Here is a 22,500-nt window from a genome sequence, read left to right as displayed (position 1 = left end):
GACTGTATGAGAGTTGACCACACACACACACACACACACACACACACACACACTTACCCGTCCCATCTCTCGGAGTTTAGTTAGCATCACCACGATGGTTGAGTTGTGCTCCCACAGCATCCTCCAAAAATCCTCTGTGGTCTCAGCCAGAGGACCCTGTGTGGCAATGTATGCTTTCTGTTGTCTATACAACAAACACACACACACACACACACACACACACACACACACACACACACACACACACACATGACATGCTTGTTTTTAAAAAAAAAAACACTCTACATTTCCCTTTATTCAAAGACATGAATATAAATCAATCAAATATACATTAAACGTGGGCAAAAGTAGCTCCACCCCCCAATTTCTTAAGTTATAGCTTCTATAAACAGTCTATAAACAGTCTATAAACAGTCTATAAACAGTCTATGAACAGTCATACCCTCACAAAACACCACAGACACTGTAATAAATAAATAAACAAATAGATAATTAATCCTGAATTCACGTAAACGACCACTAGGTGGAAGCAGCGCAACATGGATACTTTGGATGTGAAACACATCTTTCTCTGTGCCTCACATCTCTCTCGGTTTGTGTGTCTGTCTCTCTCTCTCTCTCTCTCTCTCTCTCTCACACACACACACACACACACACACACACACACACACACACACACACACACACACACACACACACACACACACCCGGGCTAGCAACTAATGAAGGTGCTGCAGGCGAGGCAATAACGTAGAAGCTGGAGATTAAAGTCTGCTCAGGGTCTTGTTCTGACAAATGAAGAAACGGAAAGCAGAAAGGAGGAGACGCACACGCACACGCACACACACGCACACACACACACAAACAGAGGCCTTTACTCCTTCCTCTGAGCTGGACTCGGCTCTAAAAGCTCCACACATCCAGCAGGAGCCGTGATGATCGTTTAATTAAAAGATGTATTGAAAGAGGCTCAAATTTCTGTAACGCAACACCGACACGTTTTCGCCCCGGAGACACACAACCAGCCAGGATTTATCTGCTTATAAATTGGGATGAAACCTGTTGCGACTCCCCTGTACAAGTCCGATGAATATCGATACGAGTAATCTGAGGGAATCTTATCATTTCGAACAGAGAGCATCAACATGACAGCAGTGAGGCTGCAGCACATCTGCAGCTCTAACATGGATGCTAAGAGCTGAAAGAGCTCCTGACGCCTGCTGGGAGTCGCTCGTCATGTCCCGGAGCGCTGAACCCCGCCGGAGCTAAGGGCAACAACGGCATGTAGAACAGGAGCACGTTTGGCAATGCCACACACACACACACACATACACACACACACTAGGACACCATGTACACTCGTCTGTTTATGTACCCGTCAGACAGACATACTGACAGAGAGACAGACAGAGGAAAAAGAATCAGACTGACGGAACAACACACAGAAATCAACACAGATACTGAGACACACAGACAGACAGTGAGCCATAAATACACATGGATATAAAGGCAGACAGAGAAACAAACAGACAGATAGAGAGACAAAGAGACAAAGAGACAAAGAGACAGAGAAACAGATAAAACATCCAGACTGACAGACAGGCAAACAAACAGACAGACTGGTGCACTAGTAGGTGACCAGTAGACATATAAACTGACAGACAAAAAGACATGCACAGAGACAGATAAACAGATAGCAAAACAGAGACAGACAGACAGACAGACAGATAAGCAGAAAGACAGAAAAACAGACAGCTAGGCAGACAAACTCAGGCTGAAAGAGACACAGACAGAGAGAACAGCTCAGTAATCTTGTTGATATTTACAGAGACCTGTAAGAGAAATCATTACAAAGAGACAGACAGGTAGACAGACAGACAGGTAGACAAGCAGACAGACAGGCAGACAGACAGGTAGACAGACAGGCAGACAGATAGACAGACAGGCAGGTAGACAGGCAGACAGGTAGACAAGCAGACAGACAGACAGACAGGCAGACAGACAGGTAGACAGACAGACAGACAGACAGGTAGACAGACAGGCAGACAGACAGACAGGTAGACAGACAGACAGGTAGACAGACAGACAGACAGGTAGACAGACAGACAGGCAGACAGACAGGTAGACAGACAGACAGGTAGACAGACAGTACACATGTGTATGTGGAGAAGTCGCTGCAGTGTTGCTCTGTTCATTCGGTGATAAACATGTGGTCAGAGGTGCCATACTGTGTGTGTGTGTGTGTGTGTGTGTGTGTGTGTGTGTGTGTGTGTGTATGTGTTACCTGTAACCATCAATGCAGCTGGCGTTGATGTAGTCAGACCCCTCAACCCCTCTGATTGGCTGCAGACACACACGTGTCGACTCGAACGGCATGATGTTCACCAGCCGGTTCTTGAACTTGTTGCATGGCAGGTTGGCACTGATGAACCGTGATGTGTGAGCTTTTGAACTGGCCAGATTCTGTACACACACACACACACACACACACACACACACACACACACACACACACACACACACACACACACACACGCAAAGACACACACTTTTTAATACAGTGCATTATAAATAAAACAAAAGCAGAAGGAGGTCAGAATCCTGCATCAGTCTGTTCTTCTTTCTTAAGGCATGCTTTAACTCCCCCTACTGGTGACTTCTGCATTTACAGAATCAGTCACACACACTGTGATGCCCACAGATCTTCCTCAGATGCTGAAGTGGTGATGTAATACCTGAGACAGTTTGTCTGATGTTTTATTTAACACTGTCTCCCTCTCTCTCTCTCTCTCTCTCTCTCTCTCTCTCTCTCTCTCTCTCTGTCTCTCTCTCTCTCTGTCTCTCTCTCTCTCTGTCTCTCTCTCTCTCTCACCTGGTTTAATGAACAGTTCAAAAGCAGAAACCAGACAAAAAACAGACAACTGTTTTTGGTTTCTGTTCGACGGCTTTGAACAGTGTGGGAAAGTAATGGAGAGTAAATGAGAGATTAAACTGAACTCTGTGTGTGTGTGTGTGTGTGTGTGTGTGTGTGTGTGTGTGTGTGTGTGTGTGTGTGTGTGTGTGCTGGCGGTGAGCGGAGGAGTGACTGGCAGCACCAGAGCACAGATGGGCAGCGTGGAGTGAAACTCAGATCCACAAACACTCCTTCTGCACCAACTGCTTTTTATTTTACACTTTCTGAGAAACATTTCTGTTATAATTTAAGGTTTCTTTCTTTCTTCCTTTCCTTCCGTCTTCTTCCTTTCCTTCCTTCCGTTCATTCTTTCTTTCCTTCCTTCCGTCTTCCTTCCTTCTTCCTTCCTTTCCTTCCTTCTTCTTTCCTTCCTTCCTTTCCTTCCTTCCTGTCCTTCCTTCCTTCCCTTTCTTTCCTTCCTTCCTTCCTCTTTCTTTCCTTCCTTCCTTCCTTTCCTTCCTGTCCTTCCTTCCTTCCCTTTCTTTCCTTCCTTCCTTCCTCTTTCTTTCCTTCCTTCCTTCCTTTCCTTCCTTCCTTTCTTTCCTTCCTTTCCTCCCACCCTCCCTCCCTCCCGGCTATCCAGAAAGTGTTATAACACGTATCAGGCATCTAAGAATGACTTATGTGAGTTTTATAACTCATAGGAAATGATTTTATTATCTCAGCATCCTGCTCATGCACATAGTAACGAGAGTTCGAGACCCACGGCCCGTCGGCGACAGACGACTCGACTCGTGATTCAAGGTTCGTGATTCGTTTCGTTCTGCGGGTGCACAAACTTTTGCACTCATTATATAAAACTATCATTGAGCCGGACCTTTAGTTAAGTGTTGATATTGTAAATGGCGTATTTAAAAGGTACAAAATGCAGATGTTAAAGACCTTAAACTCGAGTTCCATGTAGGTGACGGGCTCTCCGGGCGACAGCTGGCTCAGTTTCTGGATGTGTGTGTAGAGGTTTCGTGCGGGAACCTCGGTGATGCCGCAGGTCGCGGCCTCCAGCAGCGCCTCGTGGATAAAGATGTACTGATCCTCCGTCTGCACCATGTAGTTCCTCTGAGAACGCATGCACGTCACATGGCCATAAATGTCCACCGTTTTCTCGTGTTTCATGCGCTCGAGCATGGCGTCGATCACGATGAGGCAGCCGGTGCGACCCACACCGGCACTGAGGGGCAAAAAAAAAAACAATAATCGTTCCTTCATCGTTTCTTATCCGTATCCAGATAGCTGATTTTCTGAATAACTAACTGAATCATTTACTCATGAATCATTTAATAGTAACCGAATCACTGATTTCTAATTGATTCATTAGAATTTTACTATACAATGACAATGAAGGTTTTCTATTCTATTCTAATTCTAAACACCTCACAGATCACGAACTGAATCGTTGCTCACCTACTGAACTGCTCATTCCTATAGTCACCAAATCACTTATTACTAACTGAATCACTGAGTCATCATGAGCCAGAATCATAAACTGTTGACTGGATCAACTTGAAGTCTGAATAACTTCAGCAACGTGACCAGAGATGTGCATGTAATGCAAGCATCAGTGGTGTAGCGTAACGTGTTAGCTCACCTGCAGTGCACCACCATGGGCCCAGCATCAGGAGGGTTACATGCTTTAACCCTGCGCAGGAAGGCCAGGATGGGCGTGGGGTACTCCGGCACGCCGTGATCCGGCCACGCCATGAACTGGAACTGTCTCACCTCTCTCTTCTCACTGGAGCCATTCTGATAGGAAATCAGATCAAATAAAAAAGCTCAGGATTTTCAGTAATTGGGAAAACATTCACATGTTTGAAGTGCAAATCCTCAAATCCTCCTCCGAGTGAATCATGTGGAGGAGCAGATGGAGTTTAAACATTATTTATTCTACTTGCAAATGAAAATGCGTGTGCATATTTATTTATTTATTTATTTATTTTTACCTTATAGAGCGCAAACGTGCGCACACTGTACGTCGCCAGCTCCACGGTATCCAACATGGTGACCTGGATCATTCCGTATGTTTCTGTTCCACGAACTGGCCAATACTGGTCACACTTAACCTGTGATATTTACACCAAACAAACACAATCTGAGCAAACCTGAGCACTCCAGAGTTGATCGTTTTCCAGGCACAGTACCAACTGAATCACCGACGACAATCTGTCACCGATTATTAACTGAATCACTAACCGAATCGCCGATTACTAACCGAATCACCGATTACTGAACCGTGTATCGCTGACCGAATCATTTCCACAAAAGTAAAGAAGGCTACAGAAATGATTCACTATAGAAACAATAACGCAATTTAGAAAATGAATCAACACCTGGTGGCCTATCAGAAGTGAGCATTAAACGGTGCATCACTTTTTTTTAAACTGCGTTTCCACATAACGACTTCACACAAATCACGATTGTGAAGATGACTCATTCTCATGACACCGAATTGCAAATGAAAATTTTCTCCGTTAATCCAGGTTTAAAATCCGATCTGTATTCTTTTATATCCGAATGCTTATCAGCAGTGAGAAGGATCCAAAGCACGCTGTCACGTCCCGGTCACCGTAACGTACGACACGCTTGGCCTTGTCCCGAATTGACGTCCTTCACTCCATCGTATTCTCCTCCCCTGTGTTTCCTTTATCCCCGATTTGACCTTCTGTCCATCATCCCCACCCCGGAGTGCAATTTTCTCGGGGTGAGGAAGCTTTAACGCCCAGCGGCTGTCAGATGTGACATTTCACACTCCGGATAGCTGCACGACCATCACACTTACACTGATGCACTGACATTTTCCCAACAGGCTTTTTGTTTTAGCGAAGCGCGTCATGAGCCATTACACCGCGGCGCCATTTAGTCTCACTGCTAAACTTCACCTTTTTTTTTTCTTTTCAAAGATTTATGTATTTCTGTCTTTGTGGGAATCTTTTTTATTTCACGCGGTGGACATTAGCTTTGAATCTCGATATCCTGATCCTTCGCCGTTAGTCTTAACTGTGCCGTATAACTCTAAGGTGTGACGTAAGTAGCAGCTATAATCGTTTCTTCCTCGGTTTTTCCCGCTCTTAATAAGACACCAGAGACAACTTCCAGAAACGTTAAATAAACGTCTCCTTTACTGATGCTACAGTACGTCGATACATCATCCAACCCTAGATTTCCCAGACTGTCCTTTAAGAGTGTCCACGAGAAGGAGCTTAAACCACATCACGTAAGGTTATTATTATAAACAGGTATTAAAAGATTTCTTTCAAACATATTTCTAAGCTACTTTATAAGCAGTGTTGAGAACAGACCCGTGATTTCTCCTCTAGTCTGGTCATCATGATGATGGTGTTGGTTCTCTGCTCCCACACCATCCTCCAGAAATCACTGAACGTCTCGGGCAGAGGGCCCTGCGTGGCGATGTAGGCGTTCTGCTTACGGTAGCCGTCGATGTAGTTCGAGTTGATGTAGTCGCTACCTGGAACACCTGTAGATAAGTGGAGCAGAATCATCATCAACAGCTAATTAAAATGATGAGCTACTGTATTATAATACGTTTCCTGTTAAATGTGGACTCTCACCGTCCACGCAGGACAGCACGACTCTGGAGTGATCGTAGGCGATGACGTTAGCGTAGCGGTTTTTGGGCTTGTTCACCTCCATGTTGGAGTTCTCCCAGGTGAACTGTTGGCCCGGATCGATGGACTAGAGACAGAACAAAGGAAGAAAAATAAGAGAGAGAGAGAGAGAGAGAGAGAGAGAGAGAGAGAGAGAGAGAGAGAGAGAGAGAGAGAGAGAGAGAGAGAGAGATTGTGAGTGACAAACTGAACAGAAATCTCGCTTATCAATTCAGATCACAGAACTTTCGCTGCCATGTTTGGTGTCTGGACGCTGATCCGTATCCCACAATGCAGCAGGGCTATAATCTGGAGAGGTTTTGTTTCTATAGCGACCCAGCACATCGAACGAGCGATCCGACTGAACGAGGGAAAGAGGAGGAGAATTTTTACTATAACTATAAGCCTGATGAGTTTAATTATAACTGTTCACTTTTTAAAACTGAAATATATTTCTGAATCTAACACACTGCCTTATGCTGCAACACACACTGTTACACACTAACACACTGTTACACACTAACACACTGTTACACACTAACACACTGCCTTATGCTGCAACACACACTGTTACACACTAACACACTGTTACACACTAACACACTGTTACACACTAACACACTGTTACACACTAACACACTGCCTTATGCTGCAACACACACTGTTACACACTAACACACTGCCTTATGCTGCAACACACACTGTTACACACTAACACACTGTTACACACTAACACACTGTTACACACTAACACACTGTTACACACTAACACACTGTTACACACTAACACACTGCCTTATGCTGCAACACACACTGTTACACACTAACACACTGTTACACACTAACACACTGTTACACACTAACACACTGCCTTATGCTGCAACACACACTGTTACACACTAACACACTGTTACACACTAACACACTGTTACACACTAACACACTGCCTTATGCTGCAACACACACTGTTACTCACTAACACACTGTTACACACTAACACACTGTTACTCACTAACACACTGTTACACACTAACACACTGTTACACACTAACACACTGCCTTATGCTGCAACACACACTGCTACACAATAACACACTGTAACACAATAACACACTGTTACACAATAACACACTGTAACACAATAACACTGTTACACACTAACACACTGTTACACACTGTTACACAATAACACACTGTGACACAATAACACACTGTTACACACTGTAACACAATAACACACTGTAACACAATAACACACTGTTACACACTGTAACACAATAACACACTGTAACACAATAACACACTGTTACACACTGTTACACAATAACACACTGTAACACAATAACACACTGTAACACAATAACACACTGTTACACACTGTTACACAATAACACACTGTAACACAATAACACACTGTTACACACTGTTACACAATAACACACTGTTACACACTGTTACACAATAACACACTGTTACACACTGTTACACAATAACACACTGTAACACAATAACACACTGTTACACACTGTTACACAATAACACACTGTAACACAATAACACACTGTTACACACTGTAACACAATAACACACTGTTACACAATAACACACTGTTACACACTGTTACACAATAACACACTGTAACACACTGTAACATAATAACACACTGTTACACACTGTAACACAATAACACACTGTAACACACTGTAACACAATAACACACTGTAACACACTGTAACACAATAACACACTGTAACACAATAACACACTGTAACACACTGTAACACAATAACACACTGTTACACACTGTAACACAATAACACACTGTTACACAATAACACACTGTTACATACTGTTACACAATAACACACTGTAACACACTGTAACACAATAACACACTGTAACACACTGTAACATAATAACACACTGTAACACACTGTAACACAATAACACACTGTTACACAATAACACACTGTAACACACTGTAACACACTGTAACACAATAACACACTGTAACACACTGTAACACAATAACACACTGTAACACACTGTTACACAATAACACACTGTAACACACTGTAACACAATAACACACTGTACCACACTGTACCACACTGTAACACAATAACACACTGTTACACACTGTAACACAATAACACACTGTTACACAATAACACACTGTTACATACTGTTACACAATAACACACTGTAACACACTGTAACACAATAACACACTGTAACACACTGTAACATAATAACACACTGTAACACACTGTAACACAATAACACACTGTTACACAATAACACACTGTAACACACTGTAACACACTGTAACACAATAACACACTGTAACACACTGTAACACAATAACACACTGTAACACACTGTAACATAATAACACACTGTAACACACTGTAACACAATAACACACTGTTACACAATAACACACTGTAACACACTGTAACACACTGTAACACAATAACACACTGTAACACACTGTAACACAATAACACACTGTAACACACTGTTACACAATAACACACTGTAACACACTGTAACACAATAACACACTGTACCACACTGTACCACACTGTAACACAATAACACACTGTTACACACTGTAACACAATAACACACTGTTACACAATAACACACTGTAACACACTGTAACACAATAACACACTGTAACACACTGTAACACAATAACACACTGTAACACAATAACACACTGTACCACACTGTAACACACTGTAACATGCTGCCACTAGTAATAATCAATATTGTGAGATATATAATAATGTATAATACAGTTGATTCTATAGCAGTGTGTTGAATTTCCCAGATTCCATCCAACCGTATACCATTTAACTGTCCATCCATCCATCCATCCATCCATCCACACCTCCATATTACTTGCCATCTCTCCATCCATATATACTTCATAATTGTCCAATTATCTATTCATGTCCATCAGTTCAAATGTCTTCCATCTCAACATCCATTAATCTCCAACTGTCCATATGTCCATTCATACATCCTCCAGATAACCATCTGTCAATCCATATCTGTCTATCCATCATTCATCCATCTGTTCATCCATCATATACAATTTTACCTGTGTATCAGTTTATCCTTCCATTAGTCCACCTCCACTTGACATAATACAATACCTGAGAATGGAATATTTACCCATCCATCTACAGTCGCTCTGTCCACATATCCTTCTATACGTCCATTAGATAAACGCCCATCTATCGCTCAATATATCCATTTAATATATACATGCCATATGTATCCTTTCACACATCCTTTATTTAACCATTTACCTGTTCACTAATCTGTCCATCCATATATACATCTAAACTAACGTTCCTTTATTTATTATTGTCGTCCATATGCAACCATCCACATGTCCTGTTTATACGGTTAATGCCCAACTATCCTTCCCTCCATCCTTCCATCCATCCATCCATCCATCCATCCATCAACCTGTCCATGCTCTGGTGTGTGTGTGTGTGTGTGTGTGTGTGTGTGTGTGTGTGTGTGTGTGTGTGTGTGTGAGAGAGAGTGTTAATGCTCCTGCTCTGTGCTGAAGGTGAAGCAGCTGCAGTTTGACCGTGACAGAGTCGTCCAGACCCCCAGGCCTGATGGAGTGACGGAGTGACCCACCTGCACTTTATTCAGAGCTCCTGACAGGAGAGGACAGGAAGAACAATGACACAGTGTGTGTGTGTGTGTGAGAGAGAGAGAGTGAGAGAAAGAGAGAGAGAGAGAAAGAGAGAGAGAGAGAGAGAGAGAGAGAGCGATGTGGTTGTGTCTTGGTGTCAGGCTGTACATTTGTTTGTGTAAATGGTGAAAAATAGAGAGAAAAAACAACGAGGCAGATTGAAAGAGAGAAAAAGATAAATGTGGTTGTAGAATTTGATCCTTTGATCATTTTGTCACAAGATAAAACAAATCGTCCATTTTTTTAAAACCCAGCCCCTGTGTCGTGGTTCTCGGTCACTACTCTGCACTTCACACGGACTTTAAATAAAAATCCTGTAACGTGTGAGAGGGAAGCGTGTGTGAGGGAAGCGTGTGTGAGAGGGAAGTGTGTGAGAGGGAAGCGTGTGTGAGGGAAGTGTGTGTGAGAGGGAAGCGTGTGTGAGAGGGAAGCGTGTGAGAGGGAAGCGTGTGTGAGGGAAGCGTGTGAGAGGGAAGAAGCGTGTGAGAGGGAAGAAGCGTGTGTGAGAGGGAAGCGTGTGTGAGGGAAGCGTGTGTGAGGGAAGCGTGTGTGAGGGAAGCGTGTGAGAGGGAAGAAGCGTGTGAGAGGGAAGAAGCGTGTGTGAGAGGGAAGCGTGTGTGAGGGAAGCGTGTGTGAGGGAAGCGTGTGTGAGGGAAGCGTGTGAGAGGGAAGAAGCGTGTGTGAGAGGGAAGAAGCGTGTGTGAGAGGGAAGCGTGTGTGAGAGGGAAGCGTGTGTGAGAGGGAAGTGTGTGTGAGGGAAGCGTGTGAGGGAAGCGTGTGTGAGAGGGAAGCGTGTGTGAGGGAAGCGTGTGAGAGGGAAGCGTGTGAGTTCTTCCTGCTGCAGGATCAGAAGACGAGGCTGAGTGACTCTGAGTCGCTTCAGACACCCAGGAGGAGTGACAGGAGCGTTGGAGGCTAATGAGCCCTTCAGGATCTCGCTCCTTTAATCCATGGTCAGAAAGACAGCTGTGCATCGATAGGACAAAGAGACGAGGACATTTGCTGCATCGCCGGAAATCTCATTAGAAGTTTGGAGTTTGTGGAAATTCCTACAAAAAATTGATTGCGATTAAAAAAAAAAAAAAAGATTCGTTCTCGGATTTCCCTCTAAAACGACGCCCAGGTGCATCGATCTGTGCAGAGACACAAAAGAGACGCTCCGGAGCTGTCACTCACCATCGATCCACACGCTCTAGACTCCACCTGTCAGTCACTCAGTCGATCGGTGAAATTAGACATTATTATTTGTTCCGTCACACATATGTTAACGATCCGCGATGTGTTTAACACACGCCAACATCACCACAGGGTGCAGGAACATGATGCAATAACTGACGCTAATTTCTCCGTCAACACCCTGGATGTTAGCATGAAGAGGTTTAGCCTGCAGATAAACATCTTCTCTCTCTCTCTCTCTCACACACACACACACACACACACACACACACACACACACACACACACACACACACACAGTAAGCTTTCAGCGCTTGTGTCGACGAGTTTGAGAGACGCGAATAACGACACAGGAGCAGCGGCGTGCACCGGAGCCGAGACAAAACATCAGCCGATGCTCTCGCTTGTTAGTGCGCTAGTTTCCGCTCCTGTCTCTACACATCTCAGGTGTTCACTCTACACACAAGTAGAGGATGCAGGTGCACACACACACACACACACACACACACACACACACACACACACACACACACACACACACACACACACACACTTATTTTTTATTTATCAGGCCCTATATAACAATTGTGTGGTTCTCATTATCTTCTGTAAACAAATGTCCTCAGGTGACACTACAAATCAATGCAGAGGCCAATTTTCATCCTCTTCTTCTTCTTCTTCTTCTTCTTCTTCTTTTTCTAAAACCTTTAACCCAAGATGCCCTGGAGGTCACGTGACCATTAAACGAGATGACCGCCTCTGGTGTGTTTGTGACTCACGAGCTGGAATCCTGGGGTGCTGCTCTTGGCCTTCAAGCTATTGTGTGTGTGTATTTCTCTGTCTAATACCCCACTTCCTGTAATAACGGTGCCAGAGGAGGTGGGCTATGGCACATACGACCGCACGGACAACAGGAGGCAACGGGTCGAAAGCTGGACAGAGAGAAAAAGTAGAGCCAACAGACGTGATGATCGCCATCTGTTCCCTGGAGGAGGAGCTGGGAAAGGGAGGGAGGGCTTCCTTTATAGGAAGCAACGCATCACTTCCTGCCAGGAAATCCTGCTGACTGGAAGTGTAAATCTGCAGATTTGTATTTTAATAGAGATTTAAGATAAACAAAAAACTGTGAGACTTTCTGTGAGGAATTCTGCTTTGTGAGTGAAATCAGAAACAAAATACAAACCTTTTTATAGCTTCAGTTTATGGACGTCAATGTAAACAAAATATAGCTCGAGATATTGCTTATTACCTAGAAACGTACACGACCCTCTGGAGTGTCAGTTGTACCAGTTGAAATATCGAGCTAGTTTATTACGCTACCATTAAATTAGTATAAATTCGAAAGGGGCGTGGCTTATCTAGAACACTACTGGTTGTTTTGAAGATCAGTCAAACCTTTCTAAACTCAATCAACTCTGAGATATACATCAACACAGGGGATTAAATCCCGTCCCCAAAGCCGCGTCATGAGCTGGAAGTCAGCGCACCTTCGGTTTACTGACTTTAAAGGAAGAACAATAGAACATCAGGCTGAAACGTTTACTGAACTACTTATTTCATTTCAAAGACGGTTTGTGATTATCTTCGTTTCATCCTGACTCTGCCACGCTGTAGCGATGCCGCGTGTCTCGCACTTTGAGACTCTCGAGACTCGAGTGGCACTCGACGCGAAAAGCAAAATCTCTCTCTCGTTCTGCCGACTGCCGCGAGCACGAAATCAAAGCTCGCTCGCTGTAAATCGAGAGCGTGAGGTGAAGCCACAGGAGCGCGCCGCTAAAAAGCAGCGTCTGCTTGAGCGACAACAAGAACTCCTGTCAGAACCGTCAGGGTGAGCGTTTGAACAGCAAATCCCAAAATAAACAAATAAATAAATAAGACATGGAGACAATCAAAAGGTACAAACCAGACAGAACGACCCGGATAATGAAACGCAACTTAAAAGAAAATTCATTACGTCGTTTCACGACACTGAGCTCGTGAGAGTCTACGTGAGAAAAGCATTTATTTTTATCCAACAAGCAGAACAAGTACGAGTCGATCAGTTATTTGGAAATTCTAGCATAGCTACGTTAAGCTACGTTAGCTACGAGGGGGTAGGGTGGTGGGGGGAGGTGGAAGAGGGAGGGATGTGGTGTAGGGAGTTGTACGTAGGACCGATTTTTACCTCGTACTCCTGTGAGAAACGCAGGCTGTCGTTGGCTTTGAGGCGCTCGATATGGTCGGCTAGCTCACATACGGAGATGGGAGGATGTTCTCTCATTCCTGGAAAAGAAAGAAAGAAAGGAAAGTGTTGAGTGAGACAGACAGATAACACTGGTCACGTGGCTGAGGAGGCAGGAGGCAGGGTGATGAGCGTGAAGCTGCTGTGGAGGACGTGAAGACAGGATGTGCTGTGCTGAGGTGAGATGGCAGGAGAAGCGTAGAGAACAAAACCAAACCTCAACATCCGCCTGTCTGGGTGCAATACAAAGGCTACTGCGAGTGGGCGGGGCTCATTTAGCACGGGAACCTAAAAATCATAGATACTCTGTAACTCATTAGCATATTAAGACACGCCCATTCATAATGAGTTCAGCCGTTTGATGTCATTTCACATTTCACTGAATGTTAGAAATCTGGACATTTTTTTTCACACGTGACAGAAATGCGACATCAGAAACATTTCGATGGAGTTTTCACATCAATGATATCACCATAAATGTAACATAACTTTAAGCTTGTTTCGCTCTCGAGGATCCAAAACAAGACGTTCGTTTAGACAAAAGTAATGACACCCTATAAAAGGAGGAGGAGTCTATGGGGCGTGTTTGAGCTGCATTGCTGGAGGATTTAGAGCATGCTGTGTGTAGGGGGCGCTCTTTCACCACTGCGTCGTTTTCTGAGTTTTGTGGGCGGGGCTAAATATAATGCAACAACTGATTAGAGTCACACCTATACACCTAACGCCAGGTAACAGACTCACTTCTACTCTTTTTATTCAAACAATAAAAAAAACCCTTGTAGTTTTTTTGTAAATCCTCGTACTTCGAGCCAAAGTTTCGGCCCGAACAATTACATCACCTGAGATAAAACCAGAACGCTGTGTACGCCTCCACTGTTTATTCTCTCAGATCTGTAATCCTGCCTGTTCTTTTGCACCTCCTTATGAATCGATCATTAATTACGCTCGCTCCGATCCTTACTACGCTCCGAATCGGCCCAGATTTCTTGTCAGCGGTTATTAGATGATTTATGGCTAATCTTCTCCCCGTTTCTGAGCTCGGCCGAGACCGAGAGCGCTTAATTGGAATTGTTTTTGTTTTTTTTCAGAGCAGGAGTGAGGACAACTGAGAAGAAAACAAGGCCTGGATGTGATAAAGGGAAATTAGAGTGTTGGGTGAAAACATGCTGCGAAAAACAAGCACGTCGACCCACGTGTAAGTGAATCCCAGCGGTCGGTCGGAACGGATACCAGCAAGATCCGAGACGTGAAATGGGACAGGAGCAGTGAGTACTGAGCACAAACACTGCACAACTTCTACTTAATCAACCCTAATTAGCTACGAGCCCAGAATAATCTCTCCGGAAAATAATAATAAAAGTTCCTCGTCCTCGTTTAAGTCGAATAAAGCTAATTATAGGCAAACGAAGGATCGTGAAATATTTTGTATTTTTGACTACAACTACGACTAGACATGGAGCACGTGTATAAATATCGATCGCGTCGTAGCTCTTTTTTTGGCGACGCATCATCGGAAACGTAGTCAGACTCTCGGTTACCACAGCGACCGTCTGCAGCCGTCACTGACGGACAGAGAACGGTAATAAAGTGCAGGGTGATGTAGAGCAGGCCGGAATAAATGGCAGCGGTGATTGATGTGGTGCTGAGAGACAGAAAACAGCGAGAGATACAGAGATACACAAGCAGACAAACAATCTGAACAGAGCTACAAGGGAACGTGCAGAGAGAGAGAGGGAGAGAGAAAGAGAGAGAGAGAGAGAGAGAGAGAGAGAGAGAGAGAGAGAGAGAGAGAGAGAGACACAGCAGGAACTAACTTGGAGTGTCGGGGCAGCAGGAAGTGCTGGGACCTGCAGAGAGAAGACGAAAGGAGGAAAGGAAAGAAGAAGGAAAAATAAAGAGCTATCAATATTCATGTTCCAATATCCAAGCCAACGGCAAAATAAACTCCTGAGAGTTGTGCTCTCGCCGGCCTCGGGTGGAACGGAACGTGCGCTCGATCCGAAAGCCGGCAATAAAACAGGCAGGATGTCGGCAGGTCAATGACGAATACGGGAATGCGGCGTTCGACAACACAGTCAATTACACAGAGCACAACTCTCACACACTGTGGGAAAGTCATGAATATTACAACACACACACACACACACACACACGCACACACACACACAGGAGAAAACCTCACTCGCTTAACGAGGAGTGCTGGTGAAGTCAGAGCAATCTGGGGAAGTGTGAGAGTATGAGGGGAGGGACCTAAAATAATAATAATAATAATAATAATAATAATAATAAACATACTACTACTACTATAATTATTGTAACTCTACGATTATGTTAGCAAACATTGTCACATCTCGATTTAACTCCTTAAACCTAAAGCTAATCCAGGACGACAAGATGACTACGTGGTGAAACAGCGCCTCCTGAGTCTGCCTCCTTTATGGGGTGCCATTACTTTTGTCCAAACCGATCGTCGTTACTTTTTTGTGTTAATTATCGCAACCACACAATCGAGCTTCATGTAAATATACAGAAACTCCAGCTTTTTATTTGAACAGATTCATTCGGATCCAGACGGATAAACGAGGCTCAGTGTAAAGTGGATCAGCATCACTGAGGGTGATTAGTGAAGGTCAGGAGTGACACCTGAATGGGACACGACCTGGGATGAGCTTCAGCGCTAACAAAGCTAACAGAGCTAACAGAGCTAACAGAGATCGGGCCGAACTCTGATTTATATATACAGTTTAAAGCAGAAACACGATACTGAGCGATCACTATGTCGGTGATTACGAGCAGGATTGAGGGAGGGGGGAGGGGGGAGGTTGGGTATGGGGTGGTTGTAAAGGGCTGAGAACTCTTCATGGAGGTCATGTGATCTGTTAACAAAAGAGTGGATGATAAAAAAAGCAAGCGATCTCTGTCTCTCTTTCTCTATTTCCCTTTCTCTCTTTCTATCTCCCTTTCTCTCTCCCTCTCTCTCTCTCTCTCTCTCTCTTTCTCTCCCTCTTTCCTTGTCCTCCTTCACACTCAGCTTGACAATCATAAAGCAGACGCACTAATGAAGTGATGACGGTTGTGTAAAGGAATCTGAACAGAGATCCTTTAAAGAGTTGGAAAAAAACCCAGAAAAGATGTGACTTTAAGCCAAAGTAGCCGCTTTAACGCTCGACTGATTCTTTTCCACTACAGATGGACAAACAGAAGATCCGCCTTCGTCAGCACTAATTAAAGACTTCAACGGCTTTTAGTTAGGGAGCAAAACAAAAATACTCACATTTGGCTAATTAAAGAGGGAACGGTAAAGCCATACAGAGAGGAGAGGAGAGGTGAGGAGAGGAGAGGAGAGGAGGAGAGGAGAGAGAGAGAGGAAGAGAGGAGAATAGAGGAGGAGAGGAGTGGAGGAGTGGAGAGGAGAGGAAAGGAGAAAAAAGGAGGAGAGGAGAGAGATAGAGGAGAATAGAGGATTGAAGGATTAATAGATTATGGAGTAATCTAAGAGTAAGAGAGGATAGAGGGAAGAGAATTATAGAGATATAACGCGAGGAGAATATTGACTTCTTCCTATTCGTCTCGCGTTCTCTTTTCTCTTCTTATTCTCTTCTCTTCTCGTTCCTGTCTCCCCCCCTTGCTTCTCTTGCTCCTCTCTTCTTCTCTTCGCTCTCTCTTCTACTCTCTCTCTCTCCCTCTCTTCTCTCTCTTCTCTCTCTTCTCCTCTCTTCTCTCTCTCTTCCTCTCCTCTCTTTTTCTCTTCTTTTCTCTCTTCTTCTCTTCTCGTCTCTTCTTCTCTTCTTTTTCTCTTCTCTTTCTTTTCTCTTCTCTTTCTTTTCTCTTCTCTTCTTTTTCTCTTCTCTTCTTTTTCTCTTCTCTCTTCTCTCCTCTTCTCTTCTCTTCTCTTCTCTTCTCTCCTCTCCTCTTCTCTTCTCTCTTCTCTTCTCTCCTCTCCTCTTCTCTTCTCTTCTCTTCTCTTCTCTCCTCTTCTCTTCTCTTCTCTTCTCTCCTCTTCTCTTCTCTTCTTCTCTCTCTTTCTCTCTTCTCCTCTCTTCCTTCTCTTTCCCACGTTTTTCTCTTTCAGCCTCGCTCTCCCCGGTCCCCAGAAGGAAACGTAAAGAGGGAGATGGAAGAAGTGTCTGATGAATCATTTCTTAAAATAAACCCAATTTAATGTTAATAAGGAGTCGATAATCAGACTGAATAAAACCTGCATTTTAGTTTAAAATAATAAAATACATCATGAACCCGTGTCTGCGATCTGACTCCAATTAAAAACTTAATAAATAAACAAATAAACAAATAAATAAATAAAGTATACATGCAAATGTGACATAAGACATGACTTTATTTATTTATTTTTCTGTAACTCTGTGAAAGCTTTGTGTGACTTTGTGCATTTTTTTTTATATATCTTATATATCATATCTATAAACGTTAACGTCTATAAACCTTCAAACGTTTCTAAAAAAAAGTCACACAACCAAAGTATCTTAGCAACGTCTAACATTTGTTCGAATTTAAATATCATTTATTTTTTTATTGGTTTAAAACTTTTTAGCGAATAAACATAAAGAAACTCCAGGAGCTACGTTTCCGTCAGCTACGTTTCCGTCAGCTACGTTTCCGTCAGCTACGTTTCCGTCAGCTACGTTTCCGTCAGCACCTTGATTATCTTTAATCTTTATTATAACAAAGTCCTGCAATCGCTAAATACCAATAATACTATTAATAAATACTCCTATAAATATATCTGTTTAATTAAAATGAATTCAAAATGTTGGACTGTCGTGACGGAAATCCGTCTTTTTGTTGAACGACTGACGACGAGAAAAGTTACCTGGTGTCTGATAGTTCATTCTCCTCAGTTCCACAGGATCAGACGAGTTAGCCAGGAGGGAGTCCTTCACCCCGCTTAAATGTTCGTCTTTAGGCAACGGAGATGCTCGCTTCCTGTGAGACAGGAAGTGATGTCGTGGTTAGCGCATGTATAAGAATTCTGTGTTTAATCAACAACAACAACAACAACAACTCCAGTGCTGTGAACGAGACGAGCTAAATATAGGCTCTGATCAGGAGAACGTAGCAAAATGTGTAAAAAATCCTCTACGCTTCCCTGAAGGACGCTGATTGAGACGCGACAGCTGCGGCGAGCACCTGATCCGGCTCGGCGTCGCATGCTCGCTAAACACAGTGTAGTTTGTTTTTGTGAGGAAAACAGGGCATGTGGTTAATTAGCACATCAGCTGAGTAATTACGGCACGTGCACCTGTGGATAGAGCGGCTAATGCGCTAGCAGGTGCTAGAGGAAACTGTGAGAGGAAACACACACACTCAACACACACACACAGACACACACACACACACACACACATGCACAACACACACCTGATGTCTAGACATGAGATCACTAAACACAAAGTAACGTTTTAGGTGCCATATTTGGCGGTAAGAATCTGGCACAGGGGGCGGAGTCTAAGTAAAAAAGCCATGATTTCAGAATAAACTGTTAAGTGAAGTAGAATTTTCTCTGCGAGTGCAGCAGACAAGCACTGGGGCAGATTATCATTCACACCGTGGACACATTTACTGTGCAGACGCAGGACGAATACGATAAAAAAAAAGTTACCACACACTGCGATCTCATGAACTTTATTAAGTATCAACAGCTGAGTAACTTGAACTTAGAGCACCATGTAAAGAGTGTGTGCTGGATCAAGTGCTATTCTACACTCTGCTGAAGTCGTTCACGTGATCATCGATACAGCGAGCAGCGTTCACACACTAATATACTGTACTGATGATACACTCCATGTTTCATCATATCACAGTTTTCATTCATTCATCTTCTACCGCTTATCCGAACTTCTCGGGTCACGGGGAGCCTGTGCCTCATCTCAGGTGTCATCGGGCATCGAGGCAGGATACACCCTGGACGGAGTGCCAACCCATCACAGGGCACACACACTCTCATTCACTCACACACACACACACTACGGACAATTTTCCAGAGATGCCAATCAACCTACCATGCATGTCTTTGGACCGGGGGAGGAAACCGGAGTACCCGGAGGAAACCCCCGAAGGCACGGGGAGAACATGCAAACTCCACACACACAAGGCGGAGGCGGGAATCGAACCCCCGACCCTATCACAGTTTAGATGTTTTATATTCGTCTTTTGAGTTTACGTTACAAAAAACAGCACATTTTATTCCTTCTTTCAAGGAACTCGTCTCGGACACTTCTACTCGAGAAAATCCGTAAACACAACACCGCGCCTGAGCAAGTGACTCTGAAAACATGGAACATTCCTCACATAAATACGTACAATCATCTCCACACCTCAGTAAAGTTCTGACACAAACACAGCAGCCTAAAAACCCCTGAATTCGGATCAGCTTCAGGGAAACGGGCATCTTTTTGTTCATCCTCAGATCGACGAGCTGGGAAAAAAAAGAGCGACAGAATGGTCTGGCTGAAGGAAATGTCAGCTTTGACGATGGGAACGTTTCTATTTTCACCACCCGCCAGTCTGGCATTTACTTTACAATGAGGCCATTCAGCACCCAGGTGAAGCGCCACAAAGGCTACGTTAACACGCTAGCTCCCAGCCACCTTCAGGAGAAGAGATGAGCATCAACATTGTAGGATAGTACAATTAAAAATAATAAACACACACACACACACACACACACACACACACACACACACACACACACGGTGGACGCCACTACACAAGAAAGAGCTCAGAAAGGTTTACGCTACTTACAAAAGTTTTTCAGTCACATGACCAATCAAAACCAAGCGAATCAAGCTAACTATGTTCAGTGTATTAAAAATGCTAAGTCTGGTCCACTATACAACAAGACACATAAGCATAAACACTTAACATTAGCTAGAATTTTCTGTTATTAGCTTGAAATAGCATCATGTTTAATGTAACTATAAACTGAAAAGGGTTGGTGTTTAGCAAGTAAGCTAACAAAAAACGGTAGCTAGCAATACTTTTACTAGCAATCTGGTGCAAAACGGAACGTGTCTTAAATATATAAACATCCCACGTAGCTTGTATCTTATACAAATATAGCTAGTTTTGCATACGAATACGTATCGATTGACCGAACAGACTGTAAAGTGACGACACAAATACGGTAAACTAGCTAATGCTAATCTGTTTTTTCGGCTATGTTTCTATAGCAGATCGATTCCTCTCACTGTCTGCTTGATATTTACGTTAGCATTATTGTTTATGCTAACTATGACTTTCTGTTCGCCGTCTCGCTAATCTTGCTACAGCAAGATGCTTGCTAACGTTAGCTCAAACACAAACACGAAGCTGCTAGCGCTGTGGTCTGAGTGAGTGGTCATCTGACAGAATCACAGAAATTTGACAAAATGTCTTCCGTGTCTGAACACCAGCATGCATCTGTGTGAGAACCCCATGGACTCGTGGACACCGGGGTTCTGAGGAGAAACTCTGAGCGATGCAGAGAATTCGTTTGTTTGCGTTTATTTCGAATAAAGTGAAGAATCGAATCTCTCCCGCAGAGCCGGTGTCCAACAACGAGACGGATGGACGGATGGGTGAGGAGAGAAGAGACAAGAGATTAGAAGAGAGAAGAAAAGGTGAGAACAAATGAGAAGGGAGGAGAAGAAAAGATGAGAAGAAATGAGAAGAGAGGAGAAGAAAAGATCAGAAGAAATGAGAAGGGAGGAGAAGAAATGAGAAGAGAGCAGAAGAAAAGTTGAGAAGAAATGAGAAGAGAGGAGAAGAAAAGATGAGAAGAAATGAGAAGGGAGGAGAAGAAAAGATGAGAAGAAATGAGAAGAGAGGAGAAGAAAAGATGAGAGGAAATGAGAAGAGAGGAGAAGAAAAGATGAGAGGAAATGAGAAGAGAGGAGAAGAAAAGATGAGAAGAAATGAGAAGGGAGGAGAAGAAAAGATGAGAGGAAATGAGAAGAGAGGAGAAGAAAAGATGAGAAGAAATGAGAAGGGAGGAGAAGAAATGAGAAGGGAGGAGAAGAAAAGATGAGAAGAAATGAGAAGGGAGGAGAAGAAATGATGAGAAGATTATTAGAGAAGAGAAGAGAAGATGAAACAGAAACCCTGAGGCCAGAACACCTACCTCTCCTGTTTGCTGTTCACACGGAGCAGAAAGAGCGAGAGATACGCAGGATTAGTGACCATCAAAAAAAAGAAAAAGAAAAAAAAAGATAAATAAAAAAAACATGGCTGAACGAATCTCAGTCATTTCACAAACACAGAGCGACACGATACAGGAGCACACACTCGTACAGGGAATTAAACAAATAAGGGCAAAAAAAGAAAAGAAAAATGATCATTTTCTGTTCCTTACACACACACACACACACACACACACACACACACACACACACTCGCACCCACACACATGCACTTACACACACACCCACACCCACACACACTTACACACACACACACACTTGCACCCACACACACACACACTCGCACACACCACTCGAACACACACACGCCCGCACCCACACACATACACTTACACACACACCCACACACACACACACACAGACCCACACACACACAGCTGATGTAATTAACAGTAACCTTTAGAGGTGTAGTGTTGTGAGCTTCACATGAGAAATAAGTGACCTACTTTTGTTATGAAAGAGTAAACGTAATAGGATAATAATTTTAACCTCTTTGTGTCTGTTACTGACATTATCACACACACACACACACACACACACACACACACACACACACACACACACACACACACACACACCCTTCAGAGAGTGTAGCACTGACGTAGTAAGAAGTTTTAAAGTTCTTAGTCCCC

At 43.5% G+C, this 22,500-nt stretch overlaps 1 protein-coding gene across 22 annotated transcripts in view; it reads right to left on the bottom strand.

The window, feature by feature from the left end:
• ptprfb (protein tyrosine phosphatase receptor type Fb) overlaps positions 1 to 22,500 on the bottom strand; it is a 155,898-nt gene that overhangs the window by 5,189 nt on the left and 128,209 nt on the right. For 13 of the 22 annotated variants that reach the window (XM_047806536.1, XM_047806537.1, XM_047806535.1 and 10 more), the window contains 11 exons: positions 21,790 to 21,801; positions 18,502 to 18,614; positions 15,488 to 15,520; positions 13,617 to 13,714; positions 6,517 to 6,640; positions 6,247 to 6,422; positions 4,891 to 5,010; positions 4,539 to 4,693; positions 3,836 to 4,121; positions 2,285 to 2,463; positions 58 to 184 (listed from right to left, as the gene is read on the bottom strand). In XM_047806536.1, coding sequence (XP_047662492.1) covers positions 58 to 184; positions 2,285 to 2,463; positions 3,836 to 4,121; positions 4,539 to 4,693; positions 4,891 to 5,010; positions 6,247 to 6,422; positions 6,517 to 6,640; positions 13,617 to 13,714; positions 15,488 to 15,520; positions 18,502 to 18,614; positions 21,790 to 21,801 — 1,423 coding nt within the window. The remainder of the gene's footprint in view (positions 1 to 57; positions 185 to 2,284; positions 2,464 to 3,835; positions 4,122 to 4,538; positions 4,694 to 4,890; positions 5,011 to 6,246; positions 6,423 to 6,516; positions 6,641 to 13,616; positions 13,715 to 15,487; positions 15,521 to 18,501; positions 18,615 to 21,789; positions 21,802 to 22,500) is intronic. The other 9 variants (XM_047806538.1, XM_047806554.1, XM_047806541.1 and 6 more) reach the window with 3 other exon arrangements.

This window comes from Tachysurus fulvidraco, chromosome 22, assembly GCF_022655615.1.
Source record: "Tachysurus fulvidraco isolate hzauxx_2018 chromosome 22, HZAU_PFXX_2.0, whole genome shotgun sequence".
Taxonomy (NCBI): Eukaryota; Metazoa; Chordata; class Actinopteri; order Siluriformes; family Bagridae; genus Tachysurus; species Tachysurus fulvidraco.
The sequence above is the reverse complement of the archived record's forward strand: the minus strand, read 5'-3'. Positions and strand labels throughout refer to the sequence as shown.